The 24961-nt window shown below is 36.5% G+C and overlaps 1 protein-coding gene and 1 pseudogene across 1 annotated transcript; both read right to left on the bottom strand.

The window, feature by feature from the left end:
* Positions 1 to 2346: 2346 nt before the first annotated feature.
* Positions 2347 to 6973, bottom strand: LOC121312717 (inositol monophosphatase 1-like). The gene is given in 7 exon segments (XM_041244416.1): positions 2347 to 2503; positions 2873 to 2981; positions 4589 to 4701; positions 5374 to 5415; positions 6198 to 6302; positions 6504 to 6643; positions 6911 to 6973. Coding segments are annotated over 7 exon segments (729 nt in total).
* A 14116-nt stretch (positions 6974 to 21089) lies between these two features.
* Positions 21090 to 24874, bottom strand: LOC121312715 (annotated as a pseudogene).
* Between the last annotated feature and the right edge of the window lie 87 nt (positions 24875 to 24961).

The raw sequence follows: 24961 nt of genomic DNA, 5'->3' as shown, positions 1-24961 counted from the left end.
CCCTGGGCTGGATGAGATCCTCCCAGTAGTACTCAAAGAAATGAAAGAAGTAATTTACAAACCGCTAACCAAGATCATGCAGCAGTCTCTTGACACAGGGGTGGTACCGACAGACTGGAAAATTGCAAACGTAATACCGATCCACAAAAAGGGAAACAAAACTGAACCAGGTAACTACAGACCAGTAAGCCTGACTTCTATTATATGCAAACTTATGGAAACTATAATAAGATCCAAAATGGAAAATTACCTATATGGTAACAGGGTCCTGGGAGACAGTCAACATGGTTTTAGGAAAGGGAGATCGTGTCTAACTAACTTGCTTGATTTTTTTGAGGATGCAACATCGATAATGGATAATTGCAAAGCATATGACATGGTTTATTTAGATTTCCAGAAAGCTTTTGACAAAGTCCCGCACAAAAGATTAATTCTCAAACTGAACGCAGTTGGGATTCAAGGAAACACATGTACATGGATTAGGGAGTGGTTAACATGTAGAAAACAGAAAGTACTGATTAGAGGAAAAACCTCAGAATGGAGTGTGGTAACCAGCGGTGTACCACAGGGATCAGTATTAGGTCCTCTGCTATTCCTAATCTACATTAATGATTTAGATTCTGGTATAGTAAGCAAACTTGTTAAATTTGCAGACGACACAAAAGTAGGAGGAGTGGCAAACACTGTTGCAGCAGCAAAGGTCATTCAAAATGATCTAGACAAGATTCAGAACTGGGCAGACACATGGCAAATGACATTTAATAGAGAAAAGTGTAAGGTACTGCACGCAGGAAATAAAAATGTACATTATAAATATCATATGGGAGATATTGAAATTGGAGAAGGAATCTATGAAAAAGACCTAGGAGTTTTTGTTGACTCAGAAATGTCTTCATCTAGGCAATGTGGGGAAGCTATAAAAAAGGCTAACAAGATGCTCGGATACATTGTGAAAAGTGTTGAATTTAAATCAAGGGAAGTAATGTTAAAACTGTACAATGCACTTGTAAGACCTCATCTTGAATATTGTGTGCAGTTCTGGTCACCTCGCTATAAAAAAGATATTGCTGCTCTAGAAAGAGTGCAAAGAAGAGCGACCAGAATTATTCCGGGCTTAAAAGGCATGTCATATGCAGACAGGCTAAAAGAATTGAATCTGTTCAGTCTTGAACAAAGAAGACTACGTGGCGACCTAATTCAAGCATCCAAATTCTAAAAGGTATTGACAGTGTCGACCCAAGGGACTTTTTCAGCCTGAAAAAAGAAACAAGGACCAGGGGTCACAAATGGAGTTTAGAAAAAGGGGCATTCAGAACAGAAAATAGGAGGCACTTTTTTACACAGAGAATTGTGAGGGTCTGGAATCAACTCCCCAGTAATGTTGTTGAAGCTGACACCCTGGGATCCTTCAAGAAGCTGCTTGATGAGATTTTGGGATCAATAAGCTACCAACAACCAAACGAGCAAGATGGGCCGAATGGCCTCCTCTCGTTTGTAAACTTTCTTATGTTCTTATTTGTGCTGATGGGTATTTGTAATTGTCAATATTTTAGTGTAATAAAATTGTATTATTAATGTGTATCTGTAATAATGAAATAAAACAATGTGAAAAATGAAACAAAAAATGAATAAATAAAAATAATCTCTCTCTCTCTACATTATGAAGAAAATCCATCCCATTCAGCTGACTTCATGATGACCTATTTAACTTCAAGTTTACGTGACAACATTTGTTTAAAAATATTTTTAATAAATATAATAAAGTACACTTATAAATTCCTCAGGCTTGCAGATTATAACAGGAATGTAAAGGAAAGGGTCTGCATGTTACAATGTGTGTCGTTTCAGAATGAATGCATATTTTCTGAAATTACACCAATAGTTTAATGTATACAATTCACACTAGTACACTAGTCTGAGAAAACTTATGAACACTAGTAAAGTATTTTTGCAGTAAAACTTTCACACCAAGCTGAAAAATAAAAACAATACATGGTCATCATTATCCATGGTTTTCAATATAAATTAATATACAATAAACAGTTTTAGCCAACAATACTGACCTTAAAATAATCCAATGTAATTAATCTTCTTTCTTTCCATCATCTCTTTCACACAGAAAGGCCTGAAGCTCTTTCGCTATTCTTTCTCCAATGGCTCTATTGCTTGATGTTACCAATCTTCGGGACATTAAATCAAACGGTCCTCCTGCGAAATAAATGTGGGACAAATGTTACAATACTGGTAGTTAGTTTTTTGCAAAACGTTATTAAAATCTACTTTCAAAACATATGTTGTTGCCATATACAAGTATGATAACCTACAGAGTCAACAGACTACACTCTGCTACTTACCAGTGACATCCATTACAACGCTTCCCGCTGTAACTACGACTGCAGCTGCTGCCATGTCCCAGCAGTGGATCCCAATTTCGTAATAAGCATCTGCCCCGCCTGTGGCCACTAGGCACATGTTAACTGCGGCTGTTCCTACCGCTCGGATTCTGTAAAAGATCAAAACATTTACAGTAGCTGGAAATATGCTGGTAATCAGTTAAGGAATGTGCCATCTTCTGTATGTCTATGGTTACAGGTTCCGTATGTCTATGGTTTATTGTAATATTTATAAATTAATATTAGAATAAAACTATCTGTACAGTACTAAATATGATAAAACATTTGTCACACAAATACATTATGTGAAAAAAATCCATCCCATTCAAAAGCACAGCAACGTGGCAACTGACGTTTTACTTGCATAACTGTTAAAAGTAAAATATTCAATATATAATTTTCCATTTAATGCTAAGGCTTACAGAAATATATTAAAAAAAAAAAAAAAAAAAAAAAAAGTGTACATGGAAAAAGCTTACCCGTGAATTGGAATGCACAAAAGTCAATCCATGTTTGCAAGAACCCTTTTCAGAGTATCTGGGTTTCGATTGGAGCCCAGTTCAGTAATTATAAGTGATTTGGTTATATCTAGAGAGAAAATAAAAAATAAAAAAATTGAAAATGAGCTGAGATTTCAAATGCCATTATGCAATGGCTTCAGTAGACAGAATAGCGGCTTAACAACATTCCAAGCACTGCTGCTTGGATCACTGCCTCATTATTATAAGGAGTTTGTTTTCTTACACTACAAGTTTTTCTTGTCCATTTTCTTTTGCAAAAAGACACATTGTGGAGAATAACCACACAGATATTGGTTCTGCACAAGGCAAACAATATACCGCACCTAGAATATATTCTTATATAATTCTATATCCTTTATATTAACAAAACGATAGATAGAAAAAATTGGATATACTGCTAATCAGACCATTAAAGTAGATCAAAACTAAGCTTAGGTCACTATTAGACCCCACTGACATTTGCGAATTAAGACGGCCCAGGGCCAGCCTAGATTTAGGCCACCGTTTCGATGTGGCCCAGGGCCTGCAATCCAGGACCGGCCTTTACATATATATGAACGCAAAGCAGACTTAGGGCCCCCTTTTCATATCACATTACCTATTTGATTATGTAGTGCAGTAGCAGGGATACTAGGAATTTGTTTGAGGAATAACAAAGAATAACATGGATTTTCTATGATGTCAGAGATGTCAGAGTATTCAGAGGTGTTCAAAGATGCCAAAAACAATAACAATCACCCATAAAGACGGGATCAGCGAGTTTGGCAAGTACACATTTCACGTCGATGGTAATGTGCTATTTTGTACTTCATGCACAACGCCAGCTTCTCACAACAATCTGACTGGAATAATTTGTTTTACAATAGCCATCTGGATGATGAAGATTCAGCTACACACCATATATAATATATAATATATATATATATATATATATTATATAATATATATTATATAGATATTATATATATTATATATATAAAAATGTGTTTTTTTTTTTGTTGTTTATTCCTTTACAACAGGGAACTAGTTGTAATATGTGAAGTAAAAAAAAAAAAAGTAAGTCTATTTGTTTTATTGATTAATGGCACTGGTAAGGTTGTAGCTTGCTCAGAGTTTGAAAGTATAATAATTTTTATTTCCGCTGTAATATTTCAAGCATGTCATTGTGATTATTATTGTTCATGCTAATCTACTGGCAATACAGCAGTAATTTATTATATATCCATTACATATTGCCATAGCTATACACATGGAACAAGGGTTTTGTTATTGCCATATGTTCGGTAATCTTCCAAGACAAGGGGTAATGCTAATGTTCAGTCTTTACTGGTAATAGTTAGGGACTCGAGAATAACAACGATAATAACAACAACAACAAGTAAGCAATAGAATAGTTGAACAATATTGTTTGTAAACAGAGACGGTATTCAATCAGTTTAAACAAATAAGTATAAATGAGAAGAAACATGAGTAAAGTATATGAATGTTTATTGTAAATGGAATGAATGTTAAAGTTATAATTTAATTATTCTTATCCTCTCAAGGTGTGGACAAGTTTCTATAGTACAGCATCCTAAACAATATTCTTTCTCTCTTGCTCTCTCTCTCTCATTCTCTCTCATCTATTCTACAGGTTTTCAATCATTTATTTTTAGAATTGTTTTGCTATGTCACCTTCTTGCCCGGAGACCTTTAGCTGCACTCCATTGCAAAATGCTCCTTTCCCTTTTCTTGCAGTGTATATTTTGTCCTCCATGCAGCTGTAAACAACTCCAAATTCTAGCTCTAAAACAGAATACAAAAGGATTATTTACCCTTATTAAAGTGAGGCGGTTTTAGAATTAACGACTGCTGAGTAATTTCGAACTGGAAACAGTAATAGAGCAAAACCTTAGGGTGGAGGGTTAATTGGAATAATTAACCAAAGAGGTATTTAGTTTGGGATTCTGCTTTCAAGAGAAAATGCTTGTTCTACACAGACATGTGGACTGGTGAAACCTTGGATACAATAACAATCTCAATCTCAGACTCCTGCTAGTACGGCAGTTGTAAAAAGCAAAGATACAGAGGTGCACAGACAACCCCATCACTGTTCCTGGCTACACTGTTAAAGACCTCATCCTCAACCAACTTCTAAGGAACAGGTTCAATGAGTATAAACAGGTTCACATAACATTTCTACAGTCTGGGATACCGCCTTCCCACACAAACTTAACACATCATTGAAAATAAACTCTGTCCAAATGATCAATAGGTCTAGTCTGGTAAATAAATGTATACAGGGACTTGCACCGCCCCTCCAGTCTTGCCAGTGATCACTGCAGAAACATTTATTTGGTAGAATCAAGAACAATTATGCCACCTATTCATTTTGGTTTTATACAGCTGGAATGCAAATATATACCACCCATCTTAAAGCTGGATTTAGTTCCTATAGAAACAGAAGCATAGGTATATCTTTCTTCACAGCAAAGCCAATAGACACGGCTACAAATGGAAATCTAAAAAAGAAAAAAAAAGACAATAAGAAAACGTACTTTGAACACAAGACCTTTAAGATTTCGGATCTTATCAAACCACTGAATGGAGCTGCCAATCATTTTCTCTCTGGGTTGTGTTAATGTACAAGAGGTGCAATTTTAGTGGCTTGTGTGATCTGTCAACTGTGCTTTGCTATGTGGAACTTCATCAACAAGTCAATCAAAATACCTGAATATTTCTTTTAATCATCAAGCTTCAGCAGTACTTTCTAGATACACCATCGCTCACACACACACACAACTTAATCTGTTAACACAACATCACATTTCCTACGATGGTTGCTAAAAATAGCATACTATTGAATCTGTTGGCTAATCATTACATTGCCAATGAATCTATATGGGAAAGCATTGAATTAACTATAAACTGTGACACAACATATATATTTTTTAAGTTATGGCAAACTGTATCATCAGTATTTTAAATGTAACAGTATCAGTAGCAACAGCACATATCCATATGTCAAGAGGAAAATCTATAAATCTGATTAATCGTACTATAAGATGTAAAGAATGTTTAGTCAAAGAATGAGCAAAAACCCTACAGAAAATAATGTCTGTACCTGAGCTCTAAATAATAACTTTACAATTCAACCAGTTATTTAAAATCTTGCGGTTCATGTGACTGATATATTTTCATAACGCACATCATTCATTAGAATGTATGAAAATATGGTAATGAAATAACTCCGGGTATGGGGAGAGTCAGTCTCTGTGTCCGTTGAGGAAAGTTCAATTCAAACCTGTGCACAAAGTTGGTTGTCCCATCAATGGGGTCGATAATCCAAGTGGGGTTGTCTGTTAGTATGCTAGATTCTCCTGCTGCCACAGACTCCTCTCCAATAAAACTAAAATATAACAAAACACAATTTCTCACAATCACCTGAACATACAAAATAAGAACACAAATGTATTTACAATGATTCAGCACATGAATGTTTCATCTTGGGTGCTCAAGGTCAAGCATAAATAACTTTTTATTCTCAAGCGCACTTTAATTCTGGTCATGAGGATTTTCTTAACTTTGAACACAGTTACCTGTGTGTTACCTGTGAGTTGGAAATTTCTCTCTGATTGAAGATATAATCAACGACTCCACCTTCTGATCAGTCTCTGTTACCAGATCAGCTGGAGAACTTTTCAGCATTACAGACATACAGCCTTCATTTTTTAAAGCTTCCCGAACCACCTACAAAGGAATATATTCAAAACAAAGATACTAACAAGTGTATTGGGAGCAAACTAAGAATTGTAAATACAGTAGCGTTTTTATATTGCAAATATTATTAGATTTTAAAATACCAGTAATAAAAACAAAAGCTGGCTTCCAGTAAACACTGTATTTTACAGTGGTTAATCTTTACTTTATACCTGTATGCTATCTTAAAAACTGTTGATAACGTTTGCTTAAAACCAGGCATGAAATTGAAGCACAAAAGGTAAGTTTTTCACTCACTTCTCCAGCTTTTCTAGCAGCAGACACTCCATGGTCCATACACTCTTGCCAAACATCTGACATTTTTACTCAATGTATTCTTGTGGGGGAAAAAAAGAAAAGAAATTCAAAAATTGTCCTCTTACAGTCTGAAAATAATAATAATTTGTAATCAACATTTAAAAATCTCATTACAGGTATGTATTTATTTCTACTCAAACACTGATAAACAAAGCAAACAATCTTACACTGTAACTGTTATCATTTTTTATAAAAACAAGTAACTTATCATTTTTTGGTTTCAAATGTTTTCATCTGTTCTAAGCAAAACTGTTACTAACGGGTTACAGATTTAAAATGAGTAGGAAGTGCTCAAGCAGTCCCAGCTTTGAAACGCCTATTATAATACTTGCATTACTTAAGGTATTTTGTAAAAGTAAAGGAAGTAGACATTTTCATGAACAAAACCAAACCATCCCCGATGGCATAGGGTAAGGAACTCTAAAGCAAAATGAATATGATGAAAAACAAGTCTTTTTCTGATAGACAGCAAGGCGATTAGCATCAAGAGTGACCAAAAAAGTCTAAAAGCATAAAAAGCCCTAACAAGGCTTCAAAATGACACTACTATAACTAGTATCAAAAACCTGAACTAAGCTTCAAAAGCATCAGCCAAGCATCAAGTTTCCTATTAGTGCTAAAACACACAGAATAAGACCAAAGTGTCAAACAAAATATAAAACGTGGGTGACAATATTCTTCACCTGAACCTTGGGTACCAAAGAAATTAATTAAACAAACAGCATGCGCATCATTAAAGGGTCATGTTATTTTAATAAAGTCAGCGTGTACAATAATTGAACCGATTGGCTATTTACCAAATGCATGAAGTTTGGGGGGAATCTGAAAATGTGATCTGAAACATTTGTAATATAGCACACATACAATTCCAGCAGCCTTTTAGAGACCCTGTATGCACTCATTTCTTTCCACGCTTCTGCTCTGGGTGTCTTTTCTTAGCAAGTCAATAAATCCAAGCTCCTTTTCTGGAGTATTTTACATGGTTTCATTTTCCTCAGATCTGCAAATCGAAACCTCATGTTACAGTTTTGTTTAATAAATCACAGATTTGTATAAATGTTTTAGGGTACCAATCATTATCTTCAAGTTGTTGTAGCATTTTGATTGATGCACACTTTGTTTCAGCTACACAGGGACAGGCCTACCTACACAAATTAAAAATTAAAATCAAACCAAAGAACTTCTGTTCATGTGTACAGGATATTTATTGTTATAAATGAATACTTTATCTGCATATCATTGGTGTTTTCTTTTCCTGGGAACTCTTTCACGTGGTTTATTCTGTATTTGATATTTTGTATTGGTTGGATATCTTTTGGCACATGTCCTATTGCTACACGGGTTGCAATCTCCTCTAGTGTTTGCAAGGATGGTCAGACACACTCCATCTGATACTTTCAGATGTGGTTAGTAAATTTCCCAAATACTCAACAGCAGAGATTGTCTTACAGTCGACGAGTTCCTCTGGTAACTGTTCAAACCATGTGATCCGTTTTTTGTAAGAAGGTTGACTTTTCAATGATGCATAATACTTGCGTAGACTAAAGTTAGTGCACTTGTTTACCTCGATTGCAGCGTACAAGAAGATAATCACCACAGGTGGATCATCTGCTAAATCGAACTAACAAGATCCTGATTGCAGCGTACCAAATCAGATGTGAGATGATCCTGTTCTACTGTTAATGGGAAGATGGCTATAGCACACTTTGAGGGAATAAGGACAATATACACTGTCTAGTTACTTTGATCATTGTTTTCTAACTGTTTTTAATGGGAAGATGGGCAATATACACTGTCTAGTTAAATATTTGTCACTGATCATTATATAGGCTACAGTACACACACCGTAAAATTAACAGGTTTCAGCCGGTTGAAGCTTGAGTGAAAAGCATGTAAAAAGTTGTGCATCTTTTTTTGGTCTTTTAAAAACCATTGCACGTGGTACATTAATAATCATCAACTTGATTTTTTGCATTAATACTATAACAGGAAAATTATAGCTTAAATGAAGAGTTTAGCATAGCAATACCATTTTATTATTTTCACTAAACAAAAAAAAAAAAAAAAAAAAAAAAAAACTAAAACAATTTAAGAACCACCTTCTCAGTAAAAACAATTTTAAAACAGTGATCAGAGTTACTAGACAGTGTTTATTGCCCATTTCCCAGAAAAAATAAAAATAAAAAAAATAATGTAACTGCCATCTTCCCAGTAAAAACAGTGATCTGCCTAACTAGGCAGTGTATATTGGCAATGTTCCCTAATAAATATTTCTGTAACAGCAGGTGTAACCTAGATAGTTAGAAAACAGTGATTTTGTAGTGTTTTTTTGTATGTGACAGAAAATAGGAATTGCCATCTAGTGCAATGGGGGACCAATTGCAGGCAACTATCCCCTCTTCCTTTAGTATCACCCATAAACTTGACAATTGCACTACCTAATGATATAATGTACCTTAATATATTGTTGTTACCCTATATTAAACTATTCTTCATTTTCTTAGGTAGAGAGCGAATGTATACAGTAGTTTAAATAAACTACTATAGCAATGTGGCACCCTTTTACTTTTTGTCAAATTTATAATGGTTGAGTGTTCTGAAGGGTTGGTTTTGTTTTCTTTTTTTCATTAAAATATTGAACAAACTTTAATGACGTGCTGCACAATAAGATACGATGTATTTACATAATTAAGACGCAAGCACGAGTAATGTATTCAATTTAAACTGAAATGACAGTGCAATGTGTATTAAATGTAATGTAACGTCCAGTGTCAAGAAGCAATAGGCTACCTGCAAGTTAAAACGCAAGTCTGATCCGTGTGGGGTATGTGCATAAAAAGACATGTAGCACGTTACACTTACATTATGATTACAGGTGTACTTTTACTAAAACGTGTTTGCCCGATTCACGCCTAACGTAATACAAACGCTTTTACCATTTTATAATTAATATATTTATTATTTGCTTTTTTCACACCACGATTTGCTAGACCGCATTTTAGTCCTCTTGATGCGGACTAAGTAAATCACAGTGGTACACTGCAATCCACCCGGTGTGTTTCTTCTAAGCACAAATTCTCAGATGAATTTGTTATCATTTTAACAACATTCCTTTACAGGTTGCCTCTCTAGATCTGTACATTAGAACAAAAACAACCCTTAACAATACTTAATCGAGATTATATCATTTCTTTAACATTTGAAACAGTATTTTATAATAATAATAATAATAATAATAATATATAATAATAATAATAATAATAATAATAATAATAATAAATCCCCATATAGCACAAATATTAAATATTTGCTTGTATGAAAAGTATAATAATTCAATTGGGGTGTAATTTCTAATGGAAGTGAGTTATACTTTTATACTAAATACTATGCAAAGGTATTTTGTAATATTCAGAAATGCAAAGAACTATACAGTACAATCACGTTAAGCACCTAATTGTAGATAATTGCCTCAAGAAAATAACAATACAATTTAAAAGAAGGTATGAATAAACGTAGATGCTTGGAATATATCATGTAAAAGAGTTAAAAGCATAGTAATAACTTTAATGAGAGCCGCCTCAAGTTGCACCTTGGGGAGGATCACTGCCCATGGTAACTGGAATATAGCCAATTACAATCCGAGGGTGGGGAAATTAAGCTACATTTACGATGTGATTACACTAAATTTGTAATTACAACTGGTTCTGGGGCCAAACTGCTGAAAATCATCAAAGTAACATTTTAGTCTTAATTATACAGCTGACGTAGTTGAAGTATAGAATAAGTGGCAATTATTTGGCAATAAACTAACTGTACTTAATATTGGATTGTGCTTGATGCTTGTGACGAATGTTGAATTCTCTCTAAATTTGGAGATAATAAAGAGAGCTCACTCAAATTATATTGAAATACTTTTAATGTTTCAAATATACCAGTTGATTCCTCTGCATTGTATGTGGATATTCAGTGTCCATGTTAAATTTAGTTGTTGAGGGGTGAGCACTCGCCTGAGTCCGATCATTTCAGTGCAGTCCTGGTACTTATAACACTAATTCTGTTAGACCGCTGACTGAAATATTTGATAATAAAATTGGCATTATTTGTACTGCATTTTCGACCAAGGGTTTCATTGGTGGACTACAGTAGGGTGGATAGCTGAGACACCAGCTTTAACTTCCTTTTATATTGTAACCAGTGAAAGGAGTGCAGTGCCCAGAGCCAGCTTTCTACACGTATGTTATTGTACAGCAGAGGACACTGGTAGTGAGAAATATGGTAGGGGAAAGCTGTATTATTTGTGTTTCATTATTAGTTATTGTAAAGTTTCAATATTGTTAAATGTATTACCCTATGATTGTTATTACCCTTCCAACTGCCTTGACCTGAGATCCTTGGTGTGTGTCTGCAGTAAGTCCTATGCTCGCTACAATATCATTCATCATGATTAATTCATTACAACAATTTATTTGATGTCTGACATTTAAATTATCTGAATTTTATAAAAACCCATACCATCATACTGTAGCACTTCAGCACGGAAGGCAGAAAACAGGAGAGACACTGATTTCTTCTCGATGCTTTATTCAGCACGCCTTTCTCCACCCAGAGTCCACAGCTCTGTCAGCTTCTCAGGTTACATGCACACATTACAGGAACTCTGGCAATCAGAACACCACACTAGCAGAAGCCCTAAAACACAGAACACATGCACATACAGCAAGTCACAGACAGAGACAATCACAGGGAAGACACAGACCACGCACCACAAGTGATACAGAGAGACAGGACCAATCACAGGGAAGACACAGACCATAAGCAGCACGACTGACACAGACAGAAAGAGGACCAGTCACAGGACAGACACAGAACATGTTCACACGCAGGCCAGGATTACACAGACAACAGGTAAACAAAACAAGCGGTGGGAAATACAGAACGGGAACACAATTACAACAGGAATTACAGTACAACACAAATGCACAGATCGTTACGATACCTTAAAATAACACCGTTTGATTGGCAGATGTTTTCAAAATCCCTGATTAGCCTTAATTTTGCATGACTACCTTCCCCAAGGTAAAGTTACAGTCCAAGATACTACAGAACATCAAAAAAATAAAAAATAAAATACTCCATAGAAATAAATCCTGTAAGTCTTTGGAATCAGGACCAAATTAGAGCGAGATCCACACAGTAGACCAGGGCTTCTCAAACTAGGTCCTGGTTTTCATTCCAACTGTGCTCTCAATTACTTAACTATACCCTTAATTGAACTAATAATTTGATTAATTAGAACTTTTTACTTGTTTTCAGCTCTTGAACAGCTGCATATTTCAAGTTAGCTATAACATTTGATAAGTAACTTGAACCGCTACTGTTTAAAAGCTGAAAACAAGTAAAAATGTCTAATTAAGCAAATTAGTTAAATTAAGTAATTGAGAGCTCGGTTAGAATGAAAACCAGCAGACACAGGTGGTCCCCAGGACTGAGTTTGAGAACCCCTGCAGTAGACCATTCAACAATTTAAAATGAGTGTTAACCAGAGGTCTGGACAGTGTCTTGTGGGATGGGAGGAGAACAGAGTAAAGTAGCCAAATAACTCAAGACTTTAATTTTATTCGTTTTATTCAATTTAGCTAGTTAACCAACAGCTCTCTGCCCTTATCACAACCTGGAGATTGTAATGTTCCTGTAGACTGGACTCTCACTTTAAGAATATATTAAGAAGAATACATTCCCCACCCCTCTAGTTGCCCCCCTTCCCAGAGTTCTAGGGGTGTGAAGTATGAGCTTGTCTGGGCCTGAGCTGGGTACAAGGTCAAACAAACTAATTCTGTATGCTGTAATTACAAAAATATTGTGAAGTGTGATTAGTAAAGTGTATGCAACTCTGCTTAACTGTGTGTTCGCCTTGTTATGGCGAGTTCCCCACAGCTAGCTGGAGCACATGTTCTCAATATGTCTTGTCCGCATTTAAGGAGCAAATGAAATATTTGTGCAATGGTTCATCAAGCTGTGTGTCAGTTTACTTCCCTACTCCTACCCCCTCCCCCAAATAAACCAGGAAGTAGAGGTATGGCTGGAGTGTCCAGAAAGAACAAAAGTTCTTGGAACAGGATACAAACTTAAGTGCAATTAATACATATGATACCAGTAGTGCAAATAAAATGACTGCGGAAATTCATTCACACCCATCAATATTGAAGAGCTCTTAGGCTACATGTATGCCACACCTGCTAGATTGTTACCTGGAAAACAGTGCTGGAAAGGAACAAATATGTGGCTTGCTACTCACCATCTGTATCCATGAAGACACCACCACCAGCTTTCTGTAACAATTATACCACCAGCAGCTATCCCAACAGTGCAATCCAATATGATAATAGGCATCAGCTTCTCCAGCAGCTACAAAACACACATCCGTTGCTGCTGTGCCAGCAGCACGGAATCTGGAACAATGACAAAAGTAAGATTTCTGCTCACTTGTGTTTATTCATTACTCCTCGGTTTACTCAATTACCATGGTCTATCAAATACAGTGTGCAAAGAAAGAAGTGGATTTGTATATCAAACACAATTTGAAGTTTAAAAAGACATTTCAGAAACATTACTTTTACAGAGTAGTTATTTAACTGTTTTGGATTGCACTTTTAGGAAAACAATGACTAATTTCATACAGTCATTAACCTGTGGTACACTAAGTGCAGGAGGCTTTGCATAAGGAATACTTTATTATATGACCTGAAAGCATGATCATATGTTTTGACGTTAGGCAGTCAATACAAAATTCAATAGCAGTGTAAGAATTACTGAACAGGCTGTAGGGTTTAAAACACAACACATTACTTTCCCTAGCTTTCTGCTTTGTTGTACATATTCTTGCAATATCCTTTTCAAAATAATTGCGACTTATTTTTTATTAACATAGTGCATAAATCAGTTTGAACTCGTTATTTTAATTTCAGGTCAATCATGCTTCAGGTCTTCCCGTCAAAATGTCCTCTGAATTCATAACATCGACTCTTCAGATCCAACCGGTTCAAATAGAAACATTAACTGGTTTCTGACTCCTCTCCCAAGGTTCAGCATTTTCATTGGTTCATCTGTGTTACCTGCTCACTCTGGCACAGGTTCAGATGGGTGGGAACAAGTTTATTAACGATGGATTAGCTTAGCCGGGTTGCCAGTAATATACCGTATAAAAAAAAACAGTATCACAGTACATCATATTACTTTCTTAATAATAGTCATTTGTACAGTAAAAAAAACTTTATCTGGTGAGCGAATTAACGTATAAATAATGTTATTACGGTAAAACCGTGTGAAAATAGTATCATACTTCATGTTTTTACATATATTAGGGTAATCGTTTTTAGAGATTTAAAAACCATACATTTACAGTAAAATATCATCAAAACACACGATTAGAATAGCTCAGCAAATTAACTCCCGATAAAAAAAGTTTACATTCGTTAGAGCTGCTACAGCAACAGCAAGTTTCAACCAGCAAAAATCGCGCCTCGGATTTACTTTTTAGGTTACGATACTGCCAGCATTGAACTCCGCTGAAAAAGGAGATACAAATAAAGGGAATAGAAGATCTGACCTACCACAAGATGGTGACCGCACAAACTATGAACAAAATACATAGAATGATAAGGGAATACAAAGTACATGTAGATTTACATATAATTGTTTTAACGTAATATAACAGTTTTAACGTAATACGGTATTTACGCTACCCTTTTTTTTTTTTTTTTTTTTTTAAGAAATGTGGTTTGTTAAAACAACGACAAACTGCTGCTGGATGGCGTTGTTCTCTATATAGATTATTTTCTTGGTATAGAAATTTTAGATGATCATATATATATATATATATATATATATATATATATATATATATATATATATATATATATATATATATAATCTAATGCACGGGCTGTATTGCTCATATATACTGTAGCATTCTTAATATTAATTTTAGCAGGAAAAATACATTGATAACATCAAGATAGTGTGTCGTGCACAGGATTATACAATCAGGTTACTTGATATCGGACATTATTATTATTATTATTATTATTATTATTATTATTATTATTATTATTATTATTATTATTATTATTATTTTATTTATTTATTTATTTATTTTTATTTATTTATTACCGGTGTATCATAACAGTGTTTATTATTCATTTTATTTTAAAATTGTGCTATTCGCTTAATATATCTTTGGCAACGTATATAACAAGTATTTATTGTTGATTTTACCACGAGACATACCTTTTGCGAATGTTACAATAACCCTTTTTTTCGTTTTGCAGTACAGTGCAGCAGGTCATTTACTGGTGAATACGTGTTTTGCCGCAGGCAGGGGGCGGGCGTTCACAACTGAAGGCACTCACTTGTCTCCGTCATAGAGAAGAAAAACGAGGGCTGCTACACTTGAAATGTATTTTTTATTTTGACACCAAACTCAATACAGAGCATCTCCATATTAAATATGCACAAGTACTTCGACATTCAATGAATAAAACAAATATTTTAACACTGCTTATTTTTTTTTATATTACTATTAATTTTACAAAATACATCTTTTACAGCCATAAGGTCCCTGAGAAATATAAAAGGTCCTGTTGAATTACACAATTTGAGCATCAGTGACAGAATATGTGAACATCCAGCAGATATGAAAAGTAGCTTCTTGCTCATAGAATACCAGGCTGGTAAGAACTCCAAACCACGTGGCCTCAACAAACAGGAATTTCATTTAATAAATAATTATTCAAATCACAGGTTTGTTTTTTTTTTTTTTTTTTTTGTGCCGGTATCAATACAGTGGGATAAAATGTTTGTATTACTACCATGTGTTAGTCTGTCACGTGAGGGGGTGCTCATTTACAAATAATGTATTCCAGACCCCTTATACAAGTGTATTGCGGTATACAGCATGGTAAAAGCATAGAACACATGCGCGTTCAGCAACACTTTCTTGATTGATGTCAGTTTAGGGACACATCTACAATAACATTAAAAAAAAAAAAAAAAGTTTATCATGGGAAGGGCCAAAGAAGCTAAAGTCAACCAAGATGCTCCCCATCTCAACAATAGAACAAAATTGAGAAATATGTAATCGTATGTCAAGTCTGTTAACACTTAGTCTGACATTCACAGAGTTCTGCAATCACTGTCTCTGGTGAATGGTTAGACATCGTGTGCTGGAAGTCTGGTTGTAGGAGGTGGTCGTATCAGTAAGATAGCAGTTGCAGATTTACTGACACATGGTGTTTACTATATCTAATCTAATCTATGCTGTGGCGTGAGTAATTCCAATGCTTAAATAAAGTAAACCTTTTTTCTCATTAACTGAAGAATTAATGTTAGTAGGTCAAAATGTTCTGCAAACTTGGCTGGTACATGTTGGTTATGTGTCATTGGATTCAGGATAATGGAGACCAAAACCATTTAAATATTGATATCAGAGTGGCCACACAGCAGATTCTCACACTAAAAAAGCTTGCAAGTGTAGGTACATATATATATATATATATATATATTATATATATATATTATAATATATAATATATATATATATATATATATATATAAATATAGTTTTATTTATCATGTTGGAATTTTGCATTTGAAATAATCAGCATTAAAAGACAACTTTTATGAAAAATATAGCTTTTTTCCCCCCAGGTGTTCACTGGTACCACAGATTAATAATACATTGAACAAGGTGTGATGTGAATTTCTTTTAAGGGGTACCTTTTTGATCTACCTTTTTCTTATACTGTAGAACATGAAAAGCAGTAGCATTTCACAACCAGTGCTCATGACACAACAATATTGAAGTCGAATCCGCCTTTTCCTGCGAGAAAGCGAGCTGCAGGATCGCCAGTGCTAAGACACTAATTTGCATTCCAGTCTCAATAGCAACAGTGCTACAGACCGGAGAAGGCAATTTCAGACACTTGGTACAAAAGTAGCCAACACCGAGTCCAAAAAGCAGAACTAGAATACCAATTAGCAGCAAGCCTTTATTGATTCCTTGAATAAATGCAGTTCCCATTTTAAAACCAATATAAAATGAAATGACAGTGAATTGCTTTACAGAGCCCACAGAAGCCTTAGTTACTCTGGGAAAGCTCTGCTTAATTAATAAGAATACCAGAATAACAATAGATACATGAGTAATAATCATTTTATCAAAAGGGATGTGCAATGAACTCAACAGTCCTAACACCTGGCTATACATAATTGCTGTTATTGGTATTACAGCAATGGCAATATTGTTGACACAAATGTCATTGAGATGGTCAATGTGACATCTCCATCCAGCAGCAGAGCAAACAGGTACCCACCACCTCTGTTTATAAGTATCAACTGGCAGAATCATCAGAAAAGCAAAGCGAGGAAAATGTTTGATGGAATTATTTGTGTTCACATAAAGATTTGCTACCCAATATCTTCAAATACACGCTCTTACCTCTCCTCTTCATTAACATCACCACCCCCCTTTAATTGGATTGAGAAGGTTTGGTTCTTCAAATGTTTTTTTTTTCTTTTTAATATTTCTAATACAGTACAATGCTGGAAACTGCTGAATCACGGTGCCTGTGCTGTAGGTGGTCTGAATACATCTGATTTGGATTGAGTTTGAACTACAACACATTAATTGATATGGTACTTGAGAAGCTGCCCCTTTTTTTCAATGATGTTACAGTATAAGAATCTACCAAAGGATGCAAAAAATAGAAGTGTTGTGGTAATGGTATTGTCAAAGTAGGAAATTAATTAAAAAGCCGTGGTTTCCTTTCAATTCGAAAATAACCATCAAGGGTGGGATATCGCCCCCAGGCAGTAGGATTTAGCTGAGCTTATGTCAAAGCTCCTGATGCTGGTGCATGCACTGACGTCTAAGCCCGCCCCCTTGTCCGCTTAGAATACCCAGTGCACACAGCACCACGTTCTCCTTTGCTTTCAGCCAGGTAGGTATAAGCACGTAAGTATTTTTCTCTCTGAGAATCACTTACACCCTTGTATTACACTGTTGTACTCGTTTTAGCTTTAAGCTTTGGAAGCTGGCTACTGCCCTTCCCTGAGCTGATTCAGTGTTAGCGTGCTGAGTGATTAAAACTATATTATTTTCACTTTTCAATGCTTGCTCTTTCTAGCGTTTCTATCTGAAGTGTTGGCCTTCGGTCGCCCGTCTTTTTAACATATTAATATTTTATTAATATTGTATATGTTTTGTTTTTTGTCGTGTTTTTTGATCTGTTCGAAAAAAATAAATAAAAAAAAGAATAGATCTTAGCAGGTCTTGCCAACTAGGCCACGCATTGCAGCCTCAGTCTTTTGTTTCAAGCAGCCCAAGGTTGGAGCTCGCTTGTCAGCCAGCACAGTAATATCATCCGCGGCTTATTCTAACTCGCTGCATAGTCGCTATTAGCTTACCTACGTGTTGTGCATTGGCTACAGTACCCCTGCATTAAAAAAAAGGCGGCAACCACCACAAATACTTTATTGTACTTGCATTTAAAATTATAAAGATGGGTCTGTAGCACCTTAGGCCTTTGGCCTGTGTTTTCAGAGTACTGTAGGTAAGTATAGTACCAGCACTCTTCAGACTTGCTCTGTACTTCAGTACCTGCACCACTGGGAGTTTTTACATTCCTGAGCACATCACCAGCACCCAGCGATCTGCTTGACGGGTCAGCTGATGCTCAGGCGTCCTCGTGCAAAGCGTTCCTACGCTCTTGGTGAACAGCGCTTCGGCGCTGTATGCTCTGTGTACTAGTGCTCTGCGCTTCGTGATTCAGGCCTTGGCTCCAGCGACAAGGTACTCTGTGCTCGACGCTCGGTGCACGTGCTTGCCGCTTCGATGCTAGTTGCACACGCCTCGGTGCTTGGTGTACACTCTCGGCACGTGGGTCGGTGCTCTATGCGGCGCTTCGACACTTGGTGCACGCGTTCGGCGCACGATGCCTGCTGCATGTGCATCAGCTCGCAGTGCTTCAACATTTGGTGCACGCGCTTGGTGCTTCTGTGCTCGGTGCACACGCTTGACGCTCGACGTGCCATGTCGACGTTCGGTGCACAAGCTCGGCGCTTCAGTGCTCGACGCTCAGGGCACATGCCTCGGTGCTTGGTGCACACACTTCATGCTCGGTGCACGCACCTCAACACACATGCCTTAGTTCAGTGCACATGCTCGGTGCTTTGACACTCGGTGCCAGGTCCACGCGTTTCAATACTCGGTACAGGTATATTGGTGCTGCAACGTACCCGGTGCTCGCATTCATTGCATAATGTCCGGCTTCCATAGATGCCCGACTTGCAACTCTAAGTTGCCAGAGCATGCTGCGTCTGCCTTAGCAGACAAAACATACTGCCAGCTGTGCGCTAAATTTCATCCGCGCACTCTTCGCCACAGGGTGAAGGTGGCAGTTGGGGGTCATTCTCCCTCATCACAGGCTTGTCACTCAGTCTACCCCGCCTTCGGGGTCGGCAACGCCTCCTCAAACTGCAGCTGTCACGCAGTCCGTCTTCCCAGCTAAATGCTAGCCAGAGATCTCCAGACACCTGACGTGCTCGAGAACGTTTCCCCAGCCCGTCTTCGCAGCCAGGGGGCTACTCTCCCTCTAGCAGGGAACGCTCATGCTACCATTCACCCCATAGGAAGCGGATCACCCTAGATCTCGCTCCGGGTCACCTCATCGAAGGGATCAATCTCGATCTCCTCCTGGGACAGGTCGGGCGTGTCGGAGCTCAAGGCCAAGATGTCTAAATTCATGGAAGTCATGATGGGCCAGCAGTCTCTGGTCATGTCCTTGGTGCCAAATATTTCACCTCGACCCAGGGATGAACCAGTTGCATCACTTGTCGCCCAACCGGCAGTTCCTCCAGACTCTGTCGGCTCCACCTGTACAACAGAAAGACCCAACCTTAGCGTCTTGAGATCTGGAGGCGATCTCTAGGGATGCATCAGACGTGAAACCCCTCCGTTATGAAAAGGAGTTGGACACAGAGTCGGTCTTGCAGCACTCTGAACAGGGGACTGCGTTGGAGGTGTTGGGAACAGATGACCCTTTGTGGTCGGTAGTCGAGCGAGCAACTTGTCACCTGAGAGTTGAGTGGCCAACCGTGCAAGAACCTAGACGGTCGCTTTTTGAATCACCGTCTGCACAGGTACTTCATACCAGGATGCTTCTAGCATTCCCGGACTTTATCAAGGAGGTGCAGTCCACTTGGGGGGCTCCGGCCTCTTCTTCTGCCACATCACGAAAAGCTTCTTACAAAAGCCATTCCAGCTGGGACCTCAGCCATTGTGTATTTTTCAGATAACTTCTACTTTCTGTACTCCACTCTCTGGAATAATGATGAGCAACCCACAGATTGATGTTAAAAAATGCTGTACCATGAACTTTTCACCAAACATGCTGAACTATCCTTTACTGTAAGAGTGGGGCAAGGGGAAAAGTCCAGAACAGAGACCACATGGCAGATTACTTACATGGAGGATTGACAGAATGCATGACAAAAAAAACGTAAAACAAAAAAATGTAAAAAAATATATATTTTAATGAAATTACACTAAACAGTAAAGGGAAGTAAAAAGAATACAGAAGCTAATTATGAAAAGGAATTTTGTTTTAAAACTTTAAATTAGGGTGCAGCTTCATACATAAAACACTTCTAAATACAACCACATAACATGCTTCACATCGCTTTTGACTCATATGAGACAATCATATTATTACATATCCCCCTTTCATACATAAACTACCAATCCTAACAAAGCATACACAAACCAATGAATACTGCAGCAGTCACTGTTGGGTTACACAACCTGTCTACATGCATATTTAATTTATTTTTACATACTATACAGCATGCAATATAAAAACTTCTGCAGAATAACTACACCACCTAGTGGACTGATTTATTCCTCTGAACTAAACACCAATTTAAGGGATCTTAATCCTTCTATTCCACATTTAACACACACTCTCCACTTAGTACACTACATTTATGTAAAAAAAAAAAAAAAAAGAAAAAAATTGACATTCAAAACAGTATTTTAATAAATTGTGACATGAAAGAAAAAATAATCTGTTGTAAAATGTGTCAATGAACATTTTTAAAATGCAAGATAAAAGATACACATTTTTTAAATGGTTTCATTAAGGGCAGGCAAAATAAGAATTCACATCATCTACTCCTTTACAGTCATTGTCTAGGTATTCCAAAATGACATTTCCACCGTTATTGAGAGGACACCCAGTGTTGGACACCCACGATTCCAAGTTACTGTCCATTTGTAACGCTTCACCCGAGAGAGGATGGCACAATCTCAATTTCTGCAAAACAAACCAAATTAGGACATTCTAATTGCTTCAGATAGTAAAACAGTAGAAGGATTGGTGGAAATGATAAACATGCACATTCATTCTGTAGTATAAACAATAAAGAGAGCTGAAAACTTAAATAAAAAAAACACACTTTTTCTCAGAGTGAAGGCAGTTTGATAACTTTTGACTTGGATATGAATATAGGTGATGGTTATCTTAAAAAGGGTACATCAGCACTACATGAAAAGATAACAAACTGAAATTAGACAGCCCGTGTTTGTCACACAGACTAGTGTTTCCAAACGGAGGTACTACAGCTTATACAACGCTTCTTCGGGCATGCGCCGGTACGTTTCAGAGCACATGTGAGGGTACATGCGGAAGTTTTTTGGCACAGAAGAGATGCTCGATAGCAGTGATTCTGGACATAGCAGTGTGGCATTATGCAGATGTTTGGGCGCATACAGATTACTATACAATGACCAAATACATTCGGAACAGCAAGGTGGGATAGTTCATGTTGTATCTTTCATCTCATGCTGATGTACCCTTTAAATGCACTGATTTAATGGAGAAATGTTAGGCTAGGAGTATGCTTATAACAAGGTACTGATTTGATTTGGAAAAAGTGAAATAAAGACATTTGTGACAGTTTAACAAAACACTCTTTCCTCAATTCAAGATTTTGTCAAGGCACTGTTTACCTTAACATGACAGAACAGATATAGTTACCTTGGCTGTTAGTACATTATTGTTATTTTTGAGACTTGCCAGCGATGCCGCATAATCCAACACTTTGCCAACACTCGATTTTGAACTGAAGAATATGGGTTTACTTTTATCTGTGCCACCTTTTGGCAAGAACACTTGAAAATAAGTTCTTTCAGTCTGCAGTGGAAAAAATATATATTTCATTAAGGGATACTAGCCTTGCTATAGCAAGTCAATAATGGAACTCAGGAGTCAATAAAGCTGGAGGACTCTTTTATAGTTACTAATTTATTTACATTTGTCATTATTTACTATTATAGTCCACTGAAAGAGCAGGGCTCAAGCATCTGAGTGAAGAATGAGTATGCAATGGTTTTAGTACAGGTTTCACCTGAACTGTGCTCTGTTTGACATTCCATTATTGAGTAATAACATAATGGCTCACTTGCATAGAAAACAATGGGAGAGCTGTGTCTGGTAGTTGTGTAATCTTTAATACTTTGTCTTGAATTTCAATACATTTGCAGAATAACTACACCATCTAGTGGACACGCTTTTTCCACTGAAAAAAACACCAATTCAAGTGATTGTCTTCTAATAATCATATTCCTTTACCACACACTTTCCATTATTATTGTACAATAATCACTTTAAGATACTTTTGGGCCTTAAATTAATGTTCTGGTTTATTTGGTACTAGTTATGTTACATTAGCAGTAATGTTTTCCTTTCACCACTAATGGTGTAAATTGCATTTGCCTTGGGTAAGATGGTCCAAGATTGGTTTTAACATTAGGTGTAAATAACAAAACACTTTTGTAAAATAAAACTTGTGTTTCATAGTAGTTTTGTAAAATTAGCAGTTTTATTTTTCTTTCACACACCAAAATCAGACCCAGTGCACAAATTGCCCTGTAAATGGGCAATTGTGATGGCTCCTCTACAGCACAGTACATATTCACAGGCAAACTGATGTCAAAAAGTTGACATTGCAGCTGCTTATTCCACACCTGATCTGATCACACCTGACTTCATAACATAACAAGGGATACAATTAAACTAAGAAATACCTGTGGTAATGATTTATCTCCAACTGCATGCAATTTCAGTTTCATCAGTGCAACCTTTGCAGCAGTTTCACTGTTTTTTGCACCTCTTTTACCTCTGGCTGGAGCAGATTTCTTTGATTCTATAAAGTAACACAAGATAGAATGGCTTGTGATATGGAAGTATGCGTTAAGAGAAAACATAAAATTAAAGTCAAGAAACATTTTTAAACCACAATTTCCTTTTCCTAGATTGAGTAATTCTTAATTTATAATGCTGTTTTAAAATAAATAAAAGCAAAGTACAACTATCAAGACCTTATGTAGAATAGTTTTTTTTTTTTTGTAAAACAGACACACCCTTTCATTCTAAACATCTATAATATATAATATATATAAATATATATATATATATATATATATATATATATATATATATATAAATGCAATACTAACCTACAATTTCTTTGACCAGCTGTTGTGTGGCGGCCATGCAAGGTTTGGGAACCTCCAGCTTCTCACACTCATGGTCATCTTGATGACGGTGGCTGTAAAATGCAAAAAAGACAACTTACAGGATTTCAAATCACTGACTGGCTAGAACTAGTTGTGTTTGTAATAGCTATACTTACGCTAGGCAGAAATGTTTCTCACATTGTGAGCAGACAACTGGCAACAGCTCTTTCCCATTGCACCCATGGTATGTGCATGGATAGGATGGACAGGTGTTCCCTCCACACTTCACGGTTTCCCTTTTTACACTGATCTACATAAAAAAATCTTTTTTTTTTCCACAGAAAAAAATCAGAAATGTATGTACTCTTTCTTTTACACATGTACACATTATTATAACCATTAACATGTTGAGAAGTTGCAGTGCTGAGTTTTATAAGATGTATTAGCTTGGATATTGTGAATCCACAGTGAAACTATTTATCATGTTAATTGTTAAACAAACTCAGTTTCATGTATAAATGTGTTAAAGTTATTTTAGTGGGCACCACAATTGTGCAAAGGACTGACTTCAACTATGCAGACTATGGTCTTTATGCAGAAATATGTTAGTAGGTCAGCTCTGTTCCCTAGCTACCTGTTTCTACAGTAAACACTTTTGAGTAGCACAGCATTATAATCACCGACATACGCCTACCTCAGAACAGGACTGCGAGTCTCTTCTTCGGTGTTCGACACTTAAAAAACAAGCAACATATTGTTATAGCAACGTGGATTGCTCTCATTGTGTACGTTCACCATCAAGCACTTTGTGATGGCGGTCCACTATTAAGCTATATAAAATAAAGATTGATTGATTGTATTATTTTTCCTCTCAAACTTGTTAAAAGTAAATACAGTACTAAATAAAAGGCCTTACCAGAAAACTTCTGAACAGCCATCACAAATGGCAGAAAATCTGAAAATAAACAGATGATATTACAGCCACTTACATCACACACATAACACAAAATAAGTTTATGCTTTTAAAAAAAAAAAACATAAAGTGTACATTTTCTTTCTACAGTAGCTTTGCTTGCCACGTTTTTTTTTTTTTTTTTTGGCTTGGTTTCAACGCATAAATCACAAATCACTGAATGACACTTTCAAGAAACTTTGTTGCACATCACCATTGCTTAATACAAGATTCCCATAGTTGTTAGCAAGCAACCTTCCTTTACCCCACTCAAATGGGCGACATTAATGATCCGTTTTAAAGGAACTGGATGGATTGTTTTACCCTTTTGTTTACGGTCCTCCACAACACAGTGTGTGCCGATATCCAGTTCAACCATGTTTGTTTTCAACTCTCACCTTTGAAATATGACCCACTTCCATGACCACGTCGTGACAACAGGGATCAAGTAAATAATGATGTTTAC

The sequence above is a fragment of the Polyodon spathula genome, chromosome 3, assembly GCF_017654505.1.
Source record: "Polyodon spathula isolate WHYD16114869_AA chromosome 3, ASM1765450v1, whole genome shotgun sequence".
NCBI lineage: Eukaryota > Metazoa > Chordata > Actinopteri > Acipenseriformes > Polyodontidae > Polyodon > Polyodon spathula.
This window is presented reverse-complemented; position numbering and strand designations above follow the sequence as displayed.